Source organism: Phocoena sinus, chromosome 14 (genome assembly GCF_008692025.1).
Source record: "Phocoena sinus isolate mPhoSin1 chromosome 14, mPhoSin1.pri, whole genome shotgun sequence".
Taxonomy (NCBI): domain Eukaryota; kingdom Metazoa; phylum Chordata; class Mammalia; order Artiodactyla; family Phocoenidae; genus Phocoena; species Phocoena sinus.
This window is the reverse complement of record NC_045776.1, coordinates 23,893,574-23,915,586: the sequence shown is the minus strand read 5'-3', so window position 1 is coordinate 23,915,586 and position 22,013 is coordinate 23,893,574. Positions and strand designations below refer to the sequence as shown.

Sequence of the window (22,013 nt, the reverse complement as noted above, 5' to 3'; positions counted from 1 at the left end):
TCTAAGGCCAGTGTCACAGTAACAGGAGGTCACAGGCGTCTAACTTCTAAGACGCACACAATGAGGACACGTGCTCCTCAGGGCTCAAACCATCCACTGCTACTCTCTCCCTGTGGCTTTTCTCCCGTTCCCCACCTCCCTTGCAAAGAATGGAAAAAGTCACGTCAACCACCATGGACTAGAGGGCTGGACACCTGGCAAGCCGAGGGGTTAATCTTGCACTGACATGCACATTTACCCAAAGCAAATTTGTCTTAGTGACGACTAATTCCCTGATGCTCCAGATATCGGGAGATGGCATGGGGCTGGGGTCTGCCCCAGGCCACCCACATCGCTGGTACTGACTCAAATCCTCCCTAAAACCCTGGCCTCGGGGCCACGTGATTTACTTGCCTTTAGGAGCCTGGGTCCATTTTGCGGGGCGTATTTTCTCCATTCCATCATCTCACCCTAACTGCATTCATCTAAAGCTTATCACAAAGAGAAATTAATCTGCCATTTCTAGTGTTATCAGGCCTCTGCAGTGAGTTCAGTACCATGTGGTCTGGTAGAAAGCCTCCTAAATCCTAGAGAGTCCTTTTCTGGGTTCCCTCTGAAAGGCTGAAGCCAGCGATGGCACCTGCATCGGCGGGGTGGCTTTCTGTAACGGCGGGGCTCACGCTCCCTGCACCCCCACCCCAGCCAAACCTCCTCTCTTTTCAGGTACCGTATGCTTGTTTTTCTGCCCACTCACAGCCCACTAGAATGTAAACACCTAGAGAGTAGAATCTATCTTATTCACCTCTGTACACGGTGCATTTAGGGGCAGTGCCTCACAAGGTATGTGCTTAACAAATATTTGTTTAGGTGAATCAGTGCCTTGTTCCCTCTACCTGTAGAATGGACACAATATTGGCTACCTTTTTGTCATGCTCGCGAGAAGGAAATAACTGGAATTCTGGAGATAACAGAAAGTAACATTCCAAAATTGTAGATTTAAGTGTCCCTTGAATCCTATGATTCCATTTAAGTTTCTGGCCATAGGGAAGTTCCACAGACTGCTAAGCAGAAATGAAACGCACTGATACTAGGATTTGAAGGGGTTTAAGTACTTTTACATCTGCATGTAGGAGGTGGAGGACAAATGACCCGATGGATGCCAGCAATGTTTTCACAGTTATACCTACCATCGTCTCTCCGACTGTCACTTCTCCTGTTCCCCCCGCTCCCCTGTCCTTCCATTAGCTGGCATCTTTCCCAGTCACCTCTGCCATCCCTTGCTTTCTTCCCTCCATCAGGCCGTTCTCAAATTCTCAGACTGAAATAACCTACAGACCCCTCACCTCCCCCTGCCCCGCACCCCTGCCTCGGCCCCTCCAGAGTGGGGACGGCACCAACCACACCCTGTCTGGCTCTGGCCGTGGACACTCCACCTCTGTTTCCCTGCTTCCGACGCTCTTTACCTTGCTGGCCTTCAGAATATTGATCTGCTCTTCGTACACCGTGTCTCTGTTTTTCTCCAGAAAACTATCTGAAAGGTACTCCACCTGGAGCCACGGCAGGAAACAGAAACGGTAGTTAGTGCTCCAGCCTGACCCGGGACCCTCAGCAGCTTCTCCAGTAGTTTCAGCTCATCCACAGTGTTTTCTGAAAAGAGCTGTGCGTACATGGGAAACCCACAGATGTTCTCATCCAAACTGCAAACCCAAGACGTGATTAGGGTTTACATTGAGGGAGTTGAATATTCATTTTGCGGAAAACCAAATTGTTTTTAAAAAGGAGTTCCTGTAAGATGGCCTTTAATAGAAGGCTTCCTTTGGGTGCTCTAAATGCAGCTTGTCAGCCTCACCCCAGATCAACTGAATTAGAACCTGCCTTTGAGCAATACCCTAGGTGACCTGCACACACATGAAAATTTGAGACGCACTGGGCTAGTGCACACAGAACACAGCCCACGTAGAGAAATTCTAAGTTTACGCCAGCCGCCGGGAAAGGAGCCACCTGAAGAAGAATCACTCTTTCTTCTTCTCTCTCAGGCTCCAGGAGAGTAGACAAGGCCCCACCCAAGAGACTCCAGGCCCCCTGAATTCAAAGGGCAGCTCCCTCTTAGCCCAGGCACCCCGAGTCCACCTTGGACGGGGCTCACGGAGCACCGGGCCCACCAAGAGGAGACCCACCTTATCTGCAAAGTGGACGACAATGAAGGCCGTGTTGGACATGCGGGGTTTCTGGAAGTGCTGGCTGCCGGAGTGCCGGTCGTAGAGCTTCTGAGCCCAGTTCTGGTCAGTTCCTTTGGGGACCTGTGGATCCACAAAATCAGGTGCTTTGTGAAGAGGAAAAAGGAAGCCAAGAGTCAAGGCAGAATGATGGAGTCTGCCAGGAAGCTGACCTCATGAGGCTGGATTCAGCTCTGAGACCTGGACCCTAACTGGATGTGGAAAGCAGATTCAATCGTGAACACCTGGGATCCCACATGGCATGCCCTCAACATGCCCTGTATGCTGGCACCCTGAAGGGGTGCGCTGAGCCTCAAAGAACCTGCTGTCTGGCAGACGCTGGAAGAGTCGGGAGAAGAAGAGGGTGGAGGCCAAGGTCACAGGAGTAGAATCATAACCCACAGGATAAATCTGAAGATGCTTCTTTGCTCTGGTGGGGCCAGTGACTTCAGGGTCATGAACACACCACATCCGCCTCCAGTGCCAAGTTCCTGCTCACTCAGGTCAACTCCTGCAGCAGGAAAGCCCACTGTCTCTCTCTAGGGCCATCTGAATACCAGTGTCCAGGCTCAGCTCAAGTCTGTCCTCTTCTCTGGAGCCTTTCCTGACCACCCTTGATCTCGCTTTGGAATTCTTCCAACTTAGCTCTTACATATGCACTGCCTAATATTGTTCATCGTTTGGTTTTTGTGTATCGTCTTGTCTCTATAAACTGTAAAGTAAGTTTGTTGGGTTCAGGAAGTATGACTTACTGTTTTTTTTCCTGTCCCTCAAAGAACTTAAAATTGGATTCCAGGGCTTCCCTGGTGGCGCAGTGGTTGAGAGTCTGCCTGCCGATGCAGGGGACACGGGTTCGTGCCCCGGTCCGGGAAGATCCCACATGCCGCGGAGCGGCTGGGCCCGTGAGCCATGGCCGCTCAGCCTGCGCGTCCGGAGCCTGTGCTCCGCAACGGGGGAGGCCACAGCAGTGAGAGGCCCGTGTACCGCAAAAAAAAAAAAAAAAATTGGATTCCAGCCATGCACTGGGCGCTAAGTACCTGGTGATTGAGCTACGCAGTACTAACCTCTACCTCCCCCCAATTTAAAGTTAGAGATTTACTACATTAATAATTCTGAAGGGCAGCCTCTTTTAATATCTTTAGAGATGGCTTCAGAAGTGAAAAAGCATCTTGCTTTGTTGAAAACACAACACGGAGTCACTGTAACCACCACTCAAACTGTCAAGAAACATGGTGCCTCTGCTGATGGGAAGGTGCTCCCCACCACCCGTCACCCCTGAGCATCACTGCACACGCACCTCCCTCAGCTATGGGCCACCAACTGCCTTTCGCCCTTTTCATTAGTTTAGATTGTATATTTGGATCAGGCAGGGTTGAAGGTGACCCTTGCACTAGCCATTTAAAAAGGGCTTTGTTTAGTAAATTAATAATACCTGTGCCATAAGAAAAATGCTTACACACTTGAGAACAAAGTTCTCAAATGCTTTGTAAGCAAACAGATTTTTCTCAATATCCAGCTTGGTGTAACTAGGATTGAATATCCAGTGCTAGGTGCCACAGGATTTTTAAGGAAACTCCTTCTTGAAGGAGACTATTAATTGCGTTGGGCAGACAAAATAAAATATATTTAATTGAGCATTTAAAAATATATTGTTTTACATTTGTCTCCAAGCATCCTGTGTTTAGAAACACCAGGTACGGGGGGAAGCAAGAGGGCAGCCTGGCGGAGCTGTCAGGAGGCGAGGCTGGAGAACAGGAACACAATGGACCCAGCACTGGCAGAACTGGGCAAGACAGAACAGAAAGGGTAGGGCTATGATGAGAAGCCCCACCTGGTCAACACTTGTATTTGCCAGTATCAAAATCTTCTTGTCTTGACAAGGAAATTGGACTTCTGTTAGCAGACTCCATAATTCCACATAGTCTCTAATTCAGACTTGCATAAATCAATGAGTAAGGGAGGTCAGGAATCAAGGTCATAGGTATACATGTTTCCTGACAAGGGTCAGTCTCTCTTCTCACCCCCACCCTTGACTAAAAATAAGGGCCAGCAGGAATTCACAACCATTAAGAATCTCAGATAATAATCAAAGCAAATGCCCAAAGAACTTACTGCCAGGCAGTTCTCTATACATTTTCGATGTATTAACTCATTCAACCCTGGCAATAATCCCATGAGCTAGGTACTATGGCTGTATACATTTTACAGATGAAGAAACTGAGACAGAGAGGTTAGGTAACTTGCCCAAGGTCACACAGCGGGGAAATAGCAGAACTGGGGTTCAAACCAGGACAGGCTCTAGAGTATGTGCTCCTCACTATCATGCTTTCCTGCCTGACGAGAGTTTTAAAGGTAACCACAAAGGCATGGTTAGGCAGGATGTAGTTATTTCCAAAAATCCTTCCAAAAAGTAGATTTAGAACAGGCGTAGGAGATAGAAAGCAAATTTTGTATTTTGATAAAAGCTACAATAGATTGTGGTTATCAGTAGCTCTGGAATATGCAGCGAATCAAAGCCTTTAAAAAAGAATCTACCAGCAGCTTCACGCGAGCTTCCTTACTCTCCTCTCCAAAGGCACTGGACCAGGAGCCTGGACCCCAGCTCTGTCCTCATCTAGGTGGGTACTGTCCCTCAGAGGGCAAGTCCCTCCGACCTGCTCTGTTGGCCACTGGTCACAGCAAAAAGTGAAGGCCCGGGTCCCAGACAGGCAAATCTCCAGAGATAGGAAGTAGATGAGTGGTTGCCTAGGGCTGTGGGGGAATGGAGAGTGACTGCTAAGGGGTTTCTTTAGGGGACGATGAAAATGTTCTAAAATTGATTGTGGTGGTGATGGCTGCATGACTCTGAAAATACTAAAAAACACTGAATTGTGTATTTTAAATAGGTGAATTGTATGGTTCACTAATTCTATCTTAATAAAGCTGTTAAAATGCATTAAACCTGACTTTACTCTTCGTTATTGAAATAAAACAGAGAAAACATGGCGGGGGGAGGGGAATGAAAGTCCTCAGACTTACTAAGCCCCTCAACAGCTTGGGGTATAAACCCTGTGGCCCAGGACGACTTTTCACCAAGGTGCTCTTGGAACCTTGTCGGAAACTGTACTCTCTTGAAGACGTCTGGCTGCCATCACTGGCCTGGGACATTGCCAGGGGCCGAAGCCTGCCCCAGCCCAACAGCTGACAAGAGCTGACTGATAAGGACCCCAAAGCCAGTTATTCCATCTCCGCTCCTTGTCCCGTTTTCCGGGGCCACTGCCACCACGGCCGCCTCCCTGGTCACTATCTCACTCCATCCCATACCTCCGTGGGCTCCCTGATGCCCTCTCAAATGACCCTGCCCCCATCAACCCCGAATCCTCCTGCGATAGCTGGACCTCCAGGACGCTGCTGTCCTAACAGCTCTAGGCGGAGGTGGCTCCTTCCTCCCCACCTGGCAGCCATCTCCTCCAAGGCCAGTTCCGGGCCTTTACTTTTCCACCCTCACAAAACAGCCTTTCCGCGTGCTCAGCGAGACGCTAATTCTAGAGCAACTCAACGACCCATCCTGTCCCTTCCCACACCTGGGTGGCTGGCTAAGATCACACGTCAGCTCCTCTTCCCTTCATCGACTCCTGCTGATAAGTTAATATAATTTAGTATTGCCGCCAGAAAATAAAATCAAATTTCACTGTGAGCGTCACTGCCATGGATTAAGACACTGTGCCCAGATTGAAGGGGAGAGTTGACCCCAACAACTCCCACATCTCACTTTATGGTCTCTGACCTCAGTAAACACGTCTCTGCACTCAGTATTGCTCGTCCCTGTTTGTAGGACACCTTGTCCCCTCCTCCTCTGTTCTCTTCAGCTTCTAACCCTGCTGTGTCTTAGCAGATGCCTCGCTTCCTCCCTCATAGGGAAGCCAGCTGTCAAGCAGGAAACCTCAAATTCCTGCTCTACATCCAGAAACTCAGCTGCATCCACAGCCCTACGATCCTTTGGGCCCTTCTCACGGGAGGGAGCGCTTCTTCCCCTAGCCGGCATCCTGCACACGCACCCCTGCCTCCTGGAGACCTGGATCCACCCAGCTTCCCTCTCCCGGAAGCCTCTCCCGCCTCTCCTCTCTCTCACCTCCTCCTTTTCACAGCTAAGCCTCCGGAAAGGAATTCAGACTTGCCATCTCCACGGCCTCACCTATTCTCTCAGGTTACTGAGGTCAGGCTTCTGCCCAGACAACTTCCTTGAAACTGCTCTAAGCGACACCTCGCTGCCAGGTGCAGGGCTCCGAGGCCCTCACCACTGCTGCCCTCCCTTCTCAGCCCCTCTGCTCCTCGCCTAGAGCCCTCGGCGTCTCCTCCTGGCTGGACAAGCGCAGCGCTGCCAGGGCACTGCTGACTCCAGTCTCTCTGCAGCTTACGTTTCACACAGTTGCCAGGGAGACCTGTTGAAAAGTGAGTCACATCTGATCACATCTCTCCCCCGCTTCACACCCTTCCACCCCCGGAGCTTCCAGAGTCAAGTCCAAACGCCTTCGCCGGGCAGGCAAGGCCGAGCCTCATATTCTTGGACGGTTCCTCCTCCCGCCCTCGCCTGCCACCACCATAGGCTCTCTCTGGACAGATAGGACCATCTCATATTCTGTGAACGTGACATTCCCTTTGCTCAGAACCCCTCTCCCCTCATGTGACCCCTGCTTACACAGCTGCCCTGAGCACGCTTTCCCCCTGAAACTTTCTTCTCAGTGTTTCCATTTCCCTGTCATCCGGGGAGATGATCTCAGTGCTTGCTCGATCCCCTCTGATGTGTGTTGAAGGGAACATGGGGTTCGCAGGGTGGATGAATGCGGGAAAGGCACTTCCCCCACCTCCACCACAGGCTTCAAAGCTGCTCACAAGCCGTAGCCTCTGGGGTGACGTCTTAGGAAACCACAAGCCCTTGGTCTTGATCCACCGTAAACTCTCATGAGAGCAGCCTTGCCCAGGTCAGGAAACCGAAGGGTATTCACCTCCCCGTCTGCAGGCTGCTTTCCTTCTACTGCCTCAACAATAATACATTAATTAGGAAGGTCCATCCTCGTCGGCTCCGCAGGCTGGGTTCCATGAAACAGAGAATCCTAGTCAACAGGGCAGAGCTTGCCTCCCCGACCCAGGCCTTCCTTTGTGGGTCCCTAACACAGTCTCTACAACCTGAGACGGTGTCTGTATCTTCATTCACTAGAATTGCTTCCCGGGGTCAAAGTATCATTTTCACAAAATTCCTGCTAAAATGCAAGTATGTGATTTATGAGAAAACATGCACTGACATCTCAAATCCTATCAGCCCTAACCAGTTTGTTCCTCCAAGAGGGAGGGACTGATGACCGAGACATGGGGAGGGCAGGGAACTGGGGGTCTGAATTCGGTGTAGACACGCTTATGTCCACAGCATCCACAGCAGCCTTAGCGCTGGGGGAGGAGAGTTTTGTTACGAGCAGCCCGGAAACGATCATTTTCCACAAGCAAACACCCTCTCCCCTGGCCGTGGTTACTGAGGAGCAGCTGTAGTTTGCGGCTCAGTCTGGGTCTGACGATAAATTCATGACTGTAGGGAAGCTTTCCCACCTGGAGGAATCCGGAGCACTTCGCTGTCCTGGTCCCCACGCCTCCTCTGCAGCTTCCGGCACCCAGCACAGGCTGAGGAGACCCACCCTATGTGCTGCCCCTTTCAGTCCATGGCTACCCCGTCTCCACGTTTCTCATTTAAATCTCAGCCCACTGGTCCTGCCTGCCACTAGATGTCTTCTCCAGGAGAAGTGATTTTCCCGATGGCTGCTTTTTACTTCATTTGGCTTCGTGGCCTGTCGCATAACCCACTTCTTCACAGTACGATCTCCTGATTCTTTCTCACCCTGCAGAGTGTATCTGAGGCAGCTCCACGTCCAACAGGATGGCTCCCGAGAAACGCAAGCTGCCCAGGTGTGACCAATTCCATGGGAATCCCTAACCTGCTTAGGTCAGAGTCATGGGTGCTGCTAGAAGGGTGCAGCAGGCTGCCCTGTTTCTAAAGTCAGATTTACAGTATGATTTCCAAACAGCAAAATGCACCCTCTTTAAGTGTACAGTTTCATGACTTGACAAAAGTAATAACTGTTGGTTAAAACTCCATCTGTTACTAGAAGCTGAATCAGATTACGCTGAATGACCCTGAATTCCCAGAGCGGTTAAACCTGGTGGAGGATGGCGCCCACACTGTGGGGTTTTGCTTTATTCCTTAATGTGGTGTTCAGCTTGCCTCCCCTGCTATACTTGTGACTGGCGGCTAGTGAGTTTGAAAGTGTCACATTCACAGTACTACCCCCAATCCAACGGGACGCTCTAGTCCCCACCAGCTTGACTAGCAAGAAACCCAGGCTTATCCTCAGACCTTCCCTTCTAAGGAGCCGCAGGGATGGGGAAGCAGGGACCTAACAGAACTGCCGGGGCTGCGTGCAGCTCAGCACTCTTTCTCACTTGGTGTGCCCTGCCCTTGAGGTCACTCCGCTGCCCCTGCTGGGCTCTGGTCCCTGCCCACAGCCCTCTGCGGGCCCCTCGCCCTCACTCAGGCCAAGCTCTTCCCCAGCACCATCCTGTCCCTCTTCACCCTTTGCTGGCCGGCAGGGAGATCCCTGCCTCCACTCCTGAGGGTTTTCCCCTCAAGACCAGACATACAGTAGGTGCATCATACATTCTGGGTGTCTGGCAGGAGTTTGAGTTGGATACAGTCTTTGACTTAAATCACCTAATTTTACAGACCCAAACAGAAGGCACCACAGAGCATAAGGCAGAGACCATCCCTGTAAACACAGCCGGATTTTACTTCCCCTTAGCTTCTTGAAGGTAATATAGGCAGCGTGCATTCTGTAGGAAGACTGAACAGAAACGTCTGGGGAGCCCTACTGCCCCGGGAATACCCAAGGCTTCAAAGTCTAGGGATTTGGGGAAGTTACTCTCAAAACTGCTGAATACTTGCACCTTGGTCCTCCCTGCAACCACTGCCTACTTTTCGGCCGCACTGCTAAGCACTCCTCCACCACTCCCGGAGCCACCTGCCACCCGGCCCAGTGTTGCACTGAGTGCCCCCCACTCCCTCACCCAGAGGCCTGGGTCCCACTCTCTGGACAGCAGTCTGAGGTCTCCCACCTTGCACTGGGACCCGTGTTCTCACCGCCGTGACCTGACATTCCTGGGACACGTTCCCTAGGGTAGTGGCACCTCTGAGAACCTCAAACTGTGAGCCAAAACAAACGCACACGTGGCCCTGGATTGCCTGCCAAAGGCAGGAGAAATCAGGGAGAACTGATCAGACAGCTGCTGAATTCACAGACTCAATCACCCTGAGGCACGGGGCTGTTCCTATGAGAGGTGTGTGTAAGGCGAAAGGAGAGGCCAGGCCCCCCTGGGGCCGTGGTTTTGGTGTAGTCAGCGCTTCAGCACAGAGCCAGGTAGAGCAATGCAGAACAAGCCGCCTGCCTCAGAGCCCTGTATGACCTTGGACTTCACAACTGGGTAGGGGAATGAAGAGCTGGAGCCCTCCTGGAGCCAGGGCCTGGGGGGCTGCGCTGGCTCAGCAGGCCAGAACGGGACCGAGGACATGGGTTGGGGGTGTGGAGCTGGGGAAGGTTATGGAGAGGATCACAGAGGGTCACAAGGGGGAGGGGAGCGTGTTCCCTGAGTGTCAGAAGGGAGCTATTGGCTGTGGACACTAAGCCAAGAATATGAGTGAGTGGTGAACACCGGGAGGGGAGACTGGAGGGCCTGGGCTGTGACTTCTGTCATTGAGCCAGTGCCACTCGAGGCAGGGACAACTTCTTACCACCTTTACCTCAACCTCACAGGCGGAGCAAGACAAGGCTCACCTCTGCCACACTGAGGAATTACCTGTTCCTGAACCTGACTCCAGATGAAGTCCCCAGCTTAGAAAATGTGCTGAAAACCATCAGATAAAGATGTGGGGGGGAGGACCTTCAAGACGGCAGAGGAGTAAGATGTGAAGATGAGCTTCTTCCCCACAAATACATCAGAACTACACCTACATGTGGAACAACTCCTACAGAACACCTACTGAACGCTGGCAGGGGAACTCAGATTTCCAAAAAGGCAAGAAAATCCCCACATAACTGGGTAGGGCAAAAGGAAAAAGGAAAAAAAAAAGAGACAAAGGAATCTGGACAGGACCTGCCCTTCTGGGAGGGAGCTGGGAAGGAGGAAAAGGTCCCACACACTAGGAAGCCCCTTCACTGGCAGGGCTGGGGGAAGCTTTGGAGCCACGGAGGAGAGCACAGCAACAGGGGTGCAGAGGGCAAAGCGGAGAGATTCCCACACAGAGGATCTGTGCCGACCAGCACTCACCAGCCCGAGAGGCTTGTCTGCTCACCCACCGGGGCGGCCGGGGCTGGGAGCTGAGGCTCAGGCTTCGGTCGGAGTGCAGGGAGAGGACTGGGGTTGGCGGCGTGAACACAGCCTGAAGGGGTCAAGTGTGCCACAGCTAGCCGGGAGGGAGTCCGGGAAAAAACCTGGGCCTGCTGGACAGCAAGAATCCACTGTGGTGGGCTGCGGGAGAAGAGGGGCAGGCCCACCAGAGGAGCTTCCTGCTCCGTGCGCCCACAGACGGCAGGGCAACGCCTACACAAGTGTGAGCGTGAGCCGCAGCTCTCATCTCAGAACCCAGAGGCTGCTGCCGCTGCCACCAAGGGTCCTGTGTGCAAGGCAGGTCACTGCCCACACACTCCCGGCAGCCTGTACAGCCTGCCCCTGCCGAGGGTCCCGCGAAGCAGGACTAACTTCCCCGGGAGAAGGCACAGCGCACCTCAGGCTCTTGCAACTCCGTGCCAGTCTCTGCTGCTGCAGGCACACCTGCACATTCCAATTGTGATTGCTGTATCCCTCCCTCCCCCCGGCCTGAGTGAGCAAGTGAGCATTTACAGCCGCTGCTTTCACCCACTCTTGCCTGGGAGGGGACCAGACACCTGAGGGCAGCTCACAAGCAGAGGCGGGGCCAAAGGCAAAGCTGAACCCCAGGGGCTCTGCGACCAGAGAAGAGAAAGGGAAATCTCTCTGTGCAGCTGCAGAAGCAGGGGGTTAAAATCCCTGCAATTGGCTTGGTAAACCCCGCATGTGTGGAATACGTGAATAGACAACAAGTGTTCCCACAATTGAGGCTGTGAACTTTGGGGACAAGTACACACAGGAGGAAAGCCAGATGAGAGGCTCAGCTGGCCCAAAAATGCCCACAGCAGAGACCTACTGAGAAGTATAAGAAGACTTCCTGGATGGGCAGGGATTGGCTGCGGCTCACTGGGGGGACACGGACACTGACAGCTGAGGCCCCAGGAAAACATCACTACTTTTTTTTCTTTGTTTTGTTTTGTTCCATTGTTCTTTTTTTTATGATTATTCTTTTAATTTTTATTTACTTTTTATTTTCTTTCTTATGCTTTTATTTCTAATATATTTTTAATTTTATTTTTTTCTTCTTTCTACTGTACTTTTTTGTTATATTGTGTTTTTTCCTTGTGTTTCTTTCTTTGTTTTGCTTTGTTTTCATTTTATTTTAAACTATATTATCTATTTTTACTTTACTATGTTGTTTTGTATTTTTTCCTTTGGTTTTCATCTTTCTTTTGTCTTTACATTTTTTTTATCGTTTTTGTGTGTTTGCTTTATGCTTTCATTGCCTTTTTTTAGTTTGCTTTCTGCATCTGATTTGTTCCTGGTTCTGTGTATTTATTAGTTTACTTTTTAGTGTTTGTTTTAGTTTTTGAGATTGTTTATTGGTTTGGTTGCTCTCCTCTTCTTCATCCTCTTTTTTTCTTTTCTTTTCGTGAGTGCGTGTGTGTATGTTTCTTCATGTGATTTTGTCTGTTTAGTTTTGCTTTTACCATTTGTCTTGGGGTTTTGTCTCTTTGTTTGTTTGTTTCTTCTTCCTTTCCTTCCATGCCGTGTGGCTTGCAGGGTCTTGGTGCTCCAGCTGGGGGACAGGCCTGAGCCTCTGAGGTGGGAGAGCTGAGTCCAGGACACTGGACCACCACCAGAGAACTCCTGGGCCCATGTAATATTAATCGGTGAGAGCTCTCCCAGAGGTCTCCATTCCAACACTAAAACCCGGCTCCACCCAAGGGCCAGCATATTCCAGTGCTGGACCCCTCATGCAAACAACTAGCAAGACAGGAACACAACCCCACCCATTAGCAGTCAGGCTGCCTGAAGTCATACTAAGCTCACAGACACCTGAAAACACACCACCTGACGTGGCCCTGCCCATCAGAGGGACAAGATCCAGCCCCACCCACCAGAACACATGAACCAGTCCCCTCCACCAGGAAGTCTGCACAAGCCACTGAACCAACCTCACCCACCGGGTGAGAGAAGTAAGAGGAACTATGATCCTGCAGCCTGCTTTCTGACCTCAAACACAGTAAGTTAAATAAAATGAGAAGACAAAGAAATATGCAGCAGATGAAGAAGCAAGGTAAAATCCAACAAGACCAAACAAATAAAGAGCAGATAGGCAGTCTACCTGAAAAAGAATTCAGAGCAATGATAGTAAAGATGATCCAAAATCTCAGAAACAGAATGGAGAAAATACAAGAAATGTTTAACAAGGACGTAAAGGAACTAAAGAGCAGACAAACAGTGATGAACAGCACAATAAATGAAATTAAAAATCCTCTAGAAGGAATCAATAGCAGAATAACTGGGGCAGAAGAATGGATAAGTGACCTGGAAGGTAAAATATTGGAAATAAATACCACTGAGCAGAATAAAGAAAAAAGAATGAAAAGAACTGAGGACAGTCTCAGAGATCCCTGGGACAACATTAAACACACCAACATTCGAATTATAGTGGTCCCAGAAGAAGAAGAGAAACAAAAAAGGGTCTGAGAAAATATTTGAAGAGATTATAGTGGAAAATTTCCCTAATATGGTAAAGGAAATAGTCAATCAAGTCTGGAGAATGCAGAGAGTCTCATATAGGATAAACCCAAGGAGAAACACACTGAGACACTCATTAATGGAACTATCTACAAAAAAATATTAAAATCAGCAAGGGAAAAACAACAAATAACATACAAGGGAATACCCACAAGGTTAACAGCTGATCTTTCAGCAGAAACTCTGCAGGCCAGAAGGGAGTGGCAGGATATATTTAAAATGATGAAAGGGAAAAACCTACAACCAAGATTACTCTACCCAGCAAGGATCTCATTCAGATTCAATGGAGAAATCAAAAGCTTTACAGACAAGCAAAAGCTACGTGAATTCAGCACCACCAAACCAGCTCTACAACAGATGCTAAAGGAACTTCTCTAAGTAAGAAACACAAGCGAAGAAAAGGACCTACAAAAACAAACCCAAAACAATTAAGAAAAAGGTAATAGGAACATACATATTGATAATTACCTTAAATGTGAATGGATAAAATGCTCCAACCAAAAGACACAGACTGGCTGAATGGATACACAAACAAGACCCATATATATGCTGTCTACAAGAGACCCACTTCAGACCTAGGGACACATACAGACTGAAAGTGAGGGGATGGAAAAAGATATTCCAACCAAATGGAAATCAAAAGAAAGCTGGAGTAGCAATACTCGCATCAGACAAAATACACTTTAAAATAAAGACTTACACGAGACAAGGAAGGACAGTACATAATGATCAAGGGATCAATCCAAGAAGACATAACAACTATAAATACTTATGCACCCAACATAGGAACACCTCAATACATAAGGCAAACGCTAACAGCCATAAAAGCAGAAATCAACAGTAACACAATAATAGTGGGAGACTTTAACACCCCACTTACACCAAAGGACAGATCATCCAAACAGAAAATAAATAAGGAAACACAAGCTTTAAATGACACATTAGACCAGATGGACTTAATTGATATGTACAGGACATTCCATTCAACTACAACAGAATACACTTTCTTCTCAAGTGCACATGGAACATTCTCCAGGACAGATCACATCTTGGGTCACATAACAAGCCTTGGGAAATTTAAGAAAATTGAAATGTATAAGCAACTTTTCCGACCACAACGCTATGAGACTAGATATCAACTACAGGAAAAAAAACTGTAAAAAATACAAACACATTGAGGCTAAACAACACACTACTAAATAACCAAGAGATCACTGAGAAATTAAAGAGGAAATCAAAAAACACCCAGAAACAAATGACAATGAAAACATGACAACCAAAAACCTATGGGATGCAGCAAAAGCAGTCTAAGAGGGAAGTTTATAGCAACCCAATCCTACCTCAAGAAACAAGAAAAATCTCAAATAACCTAACCTTACACCTAAAGCAATTAGAGAAAAAAGAACAAAAAAACCCAAAGCTAGCAAAAGGAAAGAAATCATAAAGATCAGATTGGAAATAAATGAAAAAGAAATGAAGGAAACAATAGCAAAGATCAATAAAACTAATAGCTGGTTCTTTGAGAAGATTAAAAAAACTGATAAACCATTAGCCAGACTCATCAGGAAAAAAAAGGGAGAGGACTCAAATCAACAGAATTAGAAATGAAAAAGTAGAACTAACAAATGACAGATCATAAATACAAAGGATCATGAGAGACTACTATAAGCAGCTATATGCCAGTAAAATGGACAACCTGGAAGAAACAAATTCTTAGAAATGCACAACCTTCTGAGAATGAAGCAGGAAGAAATAGAAAATATGAACAGATCAATCACAAGCACTGAAGTTGAAACTGTGATTAAAAATCTTCCAACAAACAAAAGCCCAGGGCCAGATGGCTTCACGGGAAAATTCTATCAAGCATTTATAGAAGAGCTAACAACTATCCTTCTCAAACTCTTCCAAAATACAGCAGAGGCAGGAACACTCCCAAACTCATTGCACGAGGCCACCATCACCAATACCAAAACCAGACAACGATGTCACAAAAAAAGAAAATTACAGGCCAATACCACTGATGAACATAGATACAAAAATCCTCAACAAAATACTAGCAAGCTGAATCCAACAGCACATTAAAAGGATCAGTCATGATCAAGTGGGGTTTATTCCAGGAATGCAAGGATTCTTCAATATATGCAAATCAATTAATGGGATATACCATACTAACAAGCTGAAGGATAAAAACCATATGATAATCTCAATAGGTGCAGAAACAGCTTTTGACAAAATTCAACACGCATTTATGATAAAAACTCTCCAGAAAGTGGGCATAGAGGGAACCTACCTCAACATAATAAAGAACACATATGACAAACCCACAGCCAACATTATTCTTTTTTTAAAAAATTTTTAAACTTAATTTAATTTTTTATACAGCAGGCTCTTATTAGTCATCAATTTTATACACATCAGTGTATACATGTCAATCCCAATCGCCCAATTCATCACACCACCATCCCCACCCCCCGCACAGCTTTCCCCCCTTGGTGTCCATACGTTTGTTTTCTACATCTGTGTCTCAACTTCTGCCCTGCAAACTGGTTCATCTGTACCATTTTTCTAGGTTCACATACATGCGTTAATATACGATATTTGTTTTTCTCTTTCTGACTTACTTCACTCTGTATGACAGTCTCTAGATCCATCCACGTCTCAACAAATGACCCAATTTCGTTCCTTTTTACGGCTCAGTAATATTCCATTGTATATATGTACCATAACTTATTTATCCATTCGTCTGTCAGTGGGCATCTAGGCTGCTTTCATGACCTGGCTATTGTAATTGTGCTGCAGTGAACACTGGGGTGCATGAGTCTTTTTGAATTACGGTTTTATCTGGGTATATGCCCAGTAGTGGGATTGCTGGGTCATATGGTAGTTCTATTTTTAGTTTTTTAAGGAACCTCCGTACTGTTCTCCATAGTGGCTGTATCCATTTACATTCCCACCAACAGTGCAAGAGGGTTCCCTGTTCTCCACACCCTCTCCAGCATTTATTGTTTGTAGATTTTCTGATGATGCCCATTCTAACTGGTGGACGTGATACCTCACTGTAGTTATGACTTGCATTTCTCTAATGATTAGTGATGTTGAGCAGCTTTTCATGTGCTTCTTGGCCACCTGTATGTCTTCTTTGGAGAAATGTCTATTTAGGTCTTTTACCCATTTTGGATTGGGTTGTTTGTTTTTTTTAATATTGAGTTGCATGACCTGTTCATATATTTTGGAGATTAATCCCTTGTCCATTGATTCATTTGCAAATATTTTATCCCATTCTGAGAGTTATCTTTTCATCTTGTTTATGGTTTCCTTTGCTGTGCAAAAGCTTTTAAGTTTCATTAGGTCCCATTTGTTTATTTTTGTTTTTATTTCCATTATGCTAGGAGATGGATCAAAAAAGATCTTGCTGTGATTTATGTCAAAGAGGGTTCTTCCTATGTTTTCCTCTAAGAGTTTTATACTGTCCGGTCTTACATTTAAGTATCGAATCCATTTTGAGTTTATTTTTGTGTATGGTGTTAGGGAGGGTTCTAATTTCGTTCTTTTACATGCAGCTGTCCAGTTTTCCCAGCACCACTTATTGAAGAGACTGTCTTTTCTCCATTGTATAACCTTGCCTCCTTTGTCACAGATTAGTTGACCATAGGTGTGTGAGTTTATCTCTGGGCTTTCTATCTTGTTCCATTGATCTATGTTTCTGTTTTTCTGCCAGTACCATATTGTCTTGATTACTGTAGCTTTGTAGCATAGTCTGAAGCCAGGGAGTCTGATTCCTCCAGCTCTGTTTTTTTTCCCTAAAGACTGCTTTGGCTATTCGGGGTCTTTTGTGTCTCCATACACATTTAAAGATTTTTTGTTCTAGCTCCGTAAAAAATGCCACTGGTAATTTGATAGGGATTGCACTGAATCTGTGGATTGCTTTGGGTAGTATAGTCATTTTCAAAGTATTGATTCTTCCAAACCAAGAACCTGGTATATCTTTCCATCTTTTGGTATCACCTTTAATTTCTTTCAACAGTGTCTTATAGTTTTCTGCATACAGGTCTTTTGTCTCCCTAGGTAGGTTTATTCCTAGGTATTTTATCCTTTTTGTTGCAATGGTAAATGCGAGTGTTTCCTTAATTTCTCTTTCAGATTTTTCAGCATTAGTGTATAGGAATGCAAGAGATTTCTGTGCATTAAATTTGTACCCTGCCACTTTACCAAATTCATTGATTAGCTCTAGTAGTTTTCTGGTGGCATTTTTAGGATTCTCTATGTATAGTATCATGTCATCTGCAAGCAGTGACAGTTTTACTTCTTCTTTTCCAATTTGTATTCCTTTTATTTCTTTTTATTCTCTGATTGCTGTGGCTAGGACTTCCAAAACTATTTTGAATAATGGTGGTGTGAGTGGACTTCCTTGTCTTTTTCCTGATCTTAGAGGAAACGCTTTCAGTTTTTCACCATTGAGAATGATGTTTGCTGTGGTTTGTCAGATATGGCCTTTATTATGTTGAGGTAGGTTCCCTCTATGCCCACTTTCTGGAGAGTTTTTAACATAAATCGGTGCTGAATTTTGTCAAAAGCTTTATCTGCATCTATTGAGATGATCATACGGTTTTTATTCTTCAATCTGTGAATATGGTGTATCACACTGATTGATTTGCGTATACTGAAGAATCCTTGCATCCCTGGGATAAATCCCACTCTATCATGGTGTATGATCCTTTTAATGTATTGTTGGATTCTGTTTGCTAGTATTTTGTTGAGGATTTTTGCATCTATGTTCATCAGTGATATTGGTCTGTAGTTTTGTTTTTTTGTAGTAGCATTGTCTGTTTCTGGTATCAGGGTGATGGTGGCCTCATAGAATGAGTTTGGGAGTGTTCCTTCCTCTGCAATTTTTTGGAAGAGTTTGAGAAGGATCGGTGTTAGCTCTTCTCTAAATGTTTAATTCACCTGTGAAGTCCTCTGGTCCTGGACTTTTGTTTGTTGGAAGATTTTTAATCACAGTTTCAATTTCATTACTTGTGATTGGTCTGTTCATATTTTGTATTTCTTCCTGGTTCTGTCTTGGAAGGTTATACCTATCTAAGAATTTGTCCATTTCTTCCACCTTGTTCAGTTTATTGGCATAGAGTTGCTTGTAGCAGTCTCTTAGGATGCTTTCTATTTCTGCAGTGTCTGTTGTAACTTCTCCTTTTTCATTTCTAATTTTATTGATTTGAGTCCTCTCCCTCTTTTTCTTGATGAGTCTGGCTAATCAATTTTGTTTATCTTCTTAAAGAACCAGCTTTTAGTTTTCTTGATCTTTGCTACTGTTTTCTTTGTTTCTATTTCATTTATTTCTGGTCTGATCTTTATGACTTCTTTCCTTCTGCTAACTTTGGGTTTTGTTTGCTCTTCTTTCTCTAGTTCCTTTAGGTCTAAGGTTAGACTGTTTGAGATTTTTCTTGTTTCTCGAGGTAGGCTTGTATAGCTATAAACTTCCCTCTTAAAACTGCTTTTGCTGCATCCCATAGGTTTTGGATCGTCGTGTTTTCATTGTCATTTGTTTCTACGTATTTTTTGATTTCCTCTTTGATTTCTTCAGTGATCTCTTGGTTATTTAGTAACGTATTGTTCAGCCTCCATGTGTTTGTCTTTTTTACGTTTTTTTCCCTGTAATTGATTTCTAATCTCATAGTGTTGTGGTGAGAAAAGATGCTTGATATGATTTCAATTTTCTTAAATTTACTGAGGTTTGATTTGTGACCCAAGATGTGATCTATCCTGGAGAACGTTCCATGCACACTTGAGAAGAAAGTGTAATCTGCTGTTTTTGGATGGAATGTCCTATAAATATCAATTAAATCTATCTGGTCTATTGTGTCATTTAAAGCTTCTATTTCCTTATTTATTTTCATTTTGTATGATCTGTCCATTGGTGTAAGTGAGGTGTTAAAGTCCCCAACTATCACTGTGTTACTGTCGATTTCCTTTTATAACTGTTAGCAGTTGCCTTATGTATTGAGGTGCTCCTATGTTGGTTGCATATATATTTATAATTCTTATATCTTCTTCTTGGATTGATCCCTTGGTCATTATGCAGTGTCCTTCCTTGTCTCTTGTAACATTCTTTATTTTAAAGTCTATTTTATCTGATATGAGTATTGCTACTCCAGCTTTCTTTGGATTTCTATCTGGATGGAATATCTTTTTCCATCCCCTCACTTTCACTCTGTATGTGTCCCTAGGTCTGAAGTGGGTCTCTTGTATACAGCATATATATGGGTCTTGATTTTGTATCCACTCAGCAAGCCTGTGTCTTTTGGTTGGAGCATTTAATCTATTCACATTTAAGGTAATTATCGATATGTATGTTCCTATGACCCTTTTCTTAATTGTTTTGGGTTTGTTTTTGTAGGTCCTTTTCTTCTCTTGTGTTTCCCAGTTAGAGAAGTTCCTTTAGCACTTGTTGTAGAGCTGATTTGGTTTTGCTGAATTCTTTTAGCTTTTGCTTGTCTGTAAAGCTTTTGATTTCTCCACTGAATCTGAATGAGATCCTTGCCAGGTAGAGTCATCTTGGTTGTAGGTTCTTCCCTTTCTTCCCTTTAAGTATGCCATGCCACTCCCTTCTGGCTTGTAGAGTTTCTGCTGAGAAATCAACTGTTAACCTTATGAAAGTTGCCTTGTATGTTGTCATTTTTCCCTTGCTGCTTTCAATAATTTTTCTTTGTCTTTAATTTTTGTCAGTTTGATTACTATGTGTCTCGTCGTGTTTCTCCTTGGGTTTATGCTGTATGGGACTCTCTGGGCTTCCTGGACTTGGGTGGCTATTTCCTTTCCCATGTTAGGGAAGTTTTCCACTATAATCTCTTCAAATATTTTCTCCGGTCCTTTCTCTCTCTTCTCCTTCTGGGACCCGTATAATGCGAATGTTGTTGTGTTTAATGTTGTCCCAGAGGTCTCTTAGGCTGCCTTCATTTCTTTTCATTCTTTTTTCTTTATTCTGTTCTGCAGCAGTGAATTCCACCATTCTCTCTTCCAGGACACTTATCTGTTCTTCTGCCTCAGTTATTCTGCTATTGATTCTTTCTAGTGTAGTTTCCATTTCAGTTATTGTATTGTTCATCTCTGTTTGTTTGTATTTTATTCTTTTAGGTCTTTGTTAAAGATTTCTTGCATCTTCTCGATCTTTGCCTCCATTCTTTTTCTGAGGTCCTGGATCATCTTCACTATCATTATTCTGAATTCTTTTTCTGGAATGTTGCCTATCTCCACTTCATTTAGTTGTTTTTCTGGGGTTTTATCTAGTTCCTTCATCTGGTACATAGCCCTCTTGCCTTTTCATCTTGTCTGTGAATGTGGTTTTTGTTCCACAGGCTGCAGGATTGTAGTTCTTCTTGCTTCTGCTGTCTGCCCTCTGGTGGATGAGGCTATCTAAGAGTCTTGTGTAAGTTTCCTCATGGGAGGGACTGGTGGTGGGCAGAGCTGACTGTTGCTCTGGTGCGCAGAGCTCAGTAAAACTTTAATCAGCTTGACTATTGATGGGTGCGGCTGGGTTCCCTCCCAGTTGGTTGTTTGGCCTGAGGCAACCGAACACTGGAGGCTACCTGGGCTCTTTGGTGGGGCTAATGACAGACTCTGGGAGGGCTCACTCCAAGGATTACTTCCCAGAACTTCTGTTGCCAGTGTCCTTATCCCCACGGTGAGCCACAGCCACCCCCCACCCGCCTCTGCAGGAGACTCTCCAACACTAGCAGGTAGGTCTGGTTCAGTCTCCTATGGGGTCACTGCTCCTTCCCCTGGGTCCTGATGCACACACTACTTTTGTGTGTCCTCCAAGAGTACAGTCTCTGTTTCCCCCAGTCCTGTCAAAGTCCTGCAGTCAATTCCCACTAGGCTTCAAAGTCTGATTCTCTAGGAATTCCTCCTCCTGTTGCCGGACCCCCAGGTTGGGAAGCCCGATGTGGGGTTCAGAACCTTCAGTCCAGTGGGTGGACTTCTGTGCTATAAGTGTTCTCCAGTCTGTGAGTCACCCATCCAGCAGTTATGGGAACTGATTTTACTGTGATTGCGCCCCTCCTACCATCTCATTGCAGCTTCTCCTTTGCCTTTGGATGTGGGGCATCTTTTTTGGTGAGTTCCAGTGTCTTCCTGTCAATGATTGTCCAGCAGCTAGTTGTGATTCTGGTGTTCTCGTAAGACGTAGTGAGAGCACGTCCTTCTACTCCGCCATCTTGGTTCCTCTCCAATATCATTCTTAGTTGTGAAAAACTGAAAGCATTTCCTCTAAGATCAGAAACAAGACAAGGGTGCCCACTCTCACCACTAAAAAAAATGTGCTGTGGATTTCAGTGTATTTTCATTCTGTCTTCCACTGTCTTATTAATTGTTCCTTCTCACTTTCAAAGGCAACGAAACTTGGAGAGTCCTTCTGGAAGAGAAACATCTGCTCCTCCTAAACCATCAAGCCACAAGCCACCCTTTAGAGGGAAGACATGGGAGACCAGAAAGTAAACTCAACTGGGCTCTTCCGTTTCAATACTGAGAACCACGTGTGGCTTCTACACCTTTTGATTAGAGTTTCCATCACTGGAGGAGCTGGCATACATTTATCCCCTGATCACCAAACACCAAACCCCCTCAATTCATAGAGCAGAGAACCAAAGGCCAAAGTAGTTAGGTGACTGATAACACCCAGTTCCCCTGCCCCACATTTCCAAGGCTGCCTGTTTCTCTCCATGTTGGCAACTCAGGCCTCTTCCTGTTATAGCAGGTAGCATCCATGACAAGCTACATGGGGGAAATCTACAGCTTTCACCTGCTACCAAGCATGTGGCTCTTATCGCTCCCAAGCCATCTGGCATGGTAAAGATGACCCTGTGCTCTTGACCCACACTCTCTGGGATGCCTGTC

At 45.8% G+C, this 22,013-nt stretch overlaps 1 protein-coding gene across 1 annotated transcript in view; it reads right to left on the bottom strand.

Annotated features, from left to right (window-relative positions):
* Window positions 1–22,013, bottom strand: part of MYO5B (myosin VB) — a 382,234-nt gene that overhangs the window by 98,972 nt on the left and 261,249 nt on the right. The window contains exons 13-14 of the mRNA XM_032603558.1: window positions 2,157–2,279; window positions 1,443–1,526 (exon numbers count right to left, since the gene is read on the bottom strand). Of these exons, the coding sequence (XP_032459449.1) occupies window positions 1,443–1,526; window positions 2,157–2,279 (207 nt within the window). The remainder of the gene's footprint in view (window positions 1–1,442; window positions 1,527–2,156; window positions 2,280–22,013) is intronic.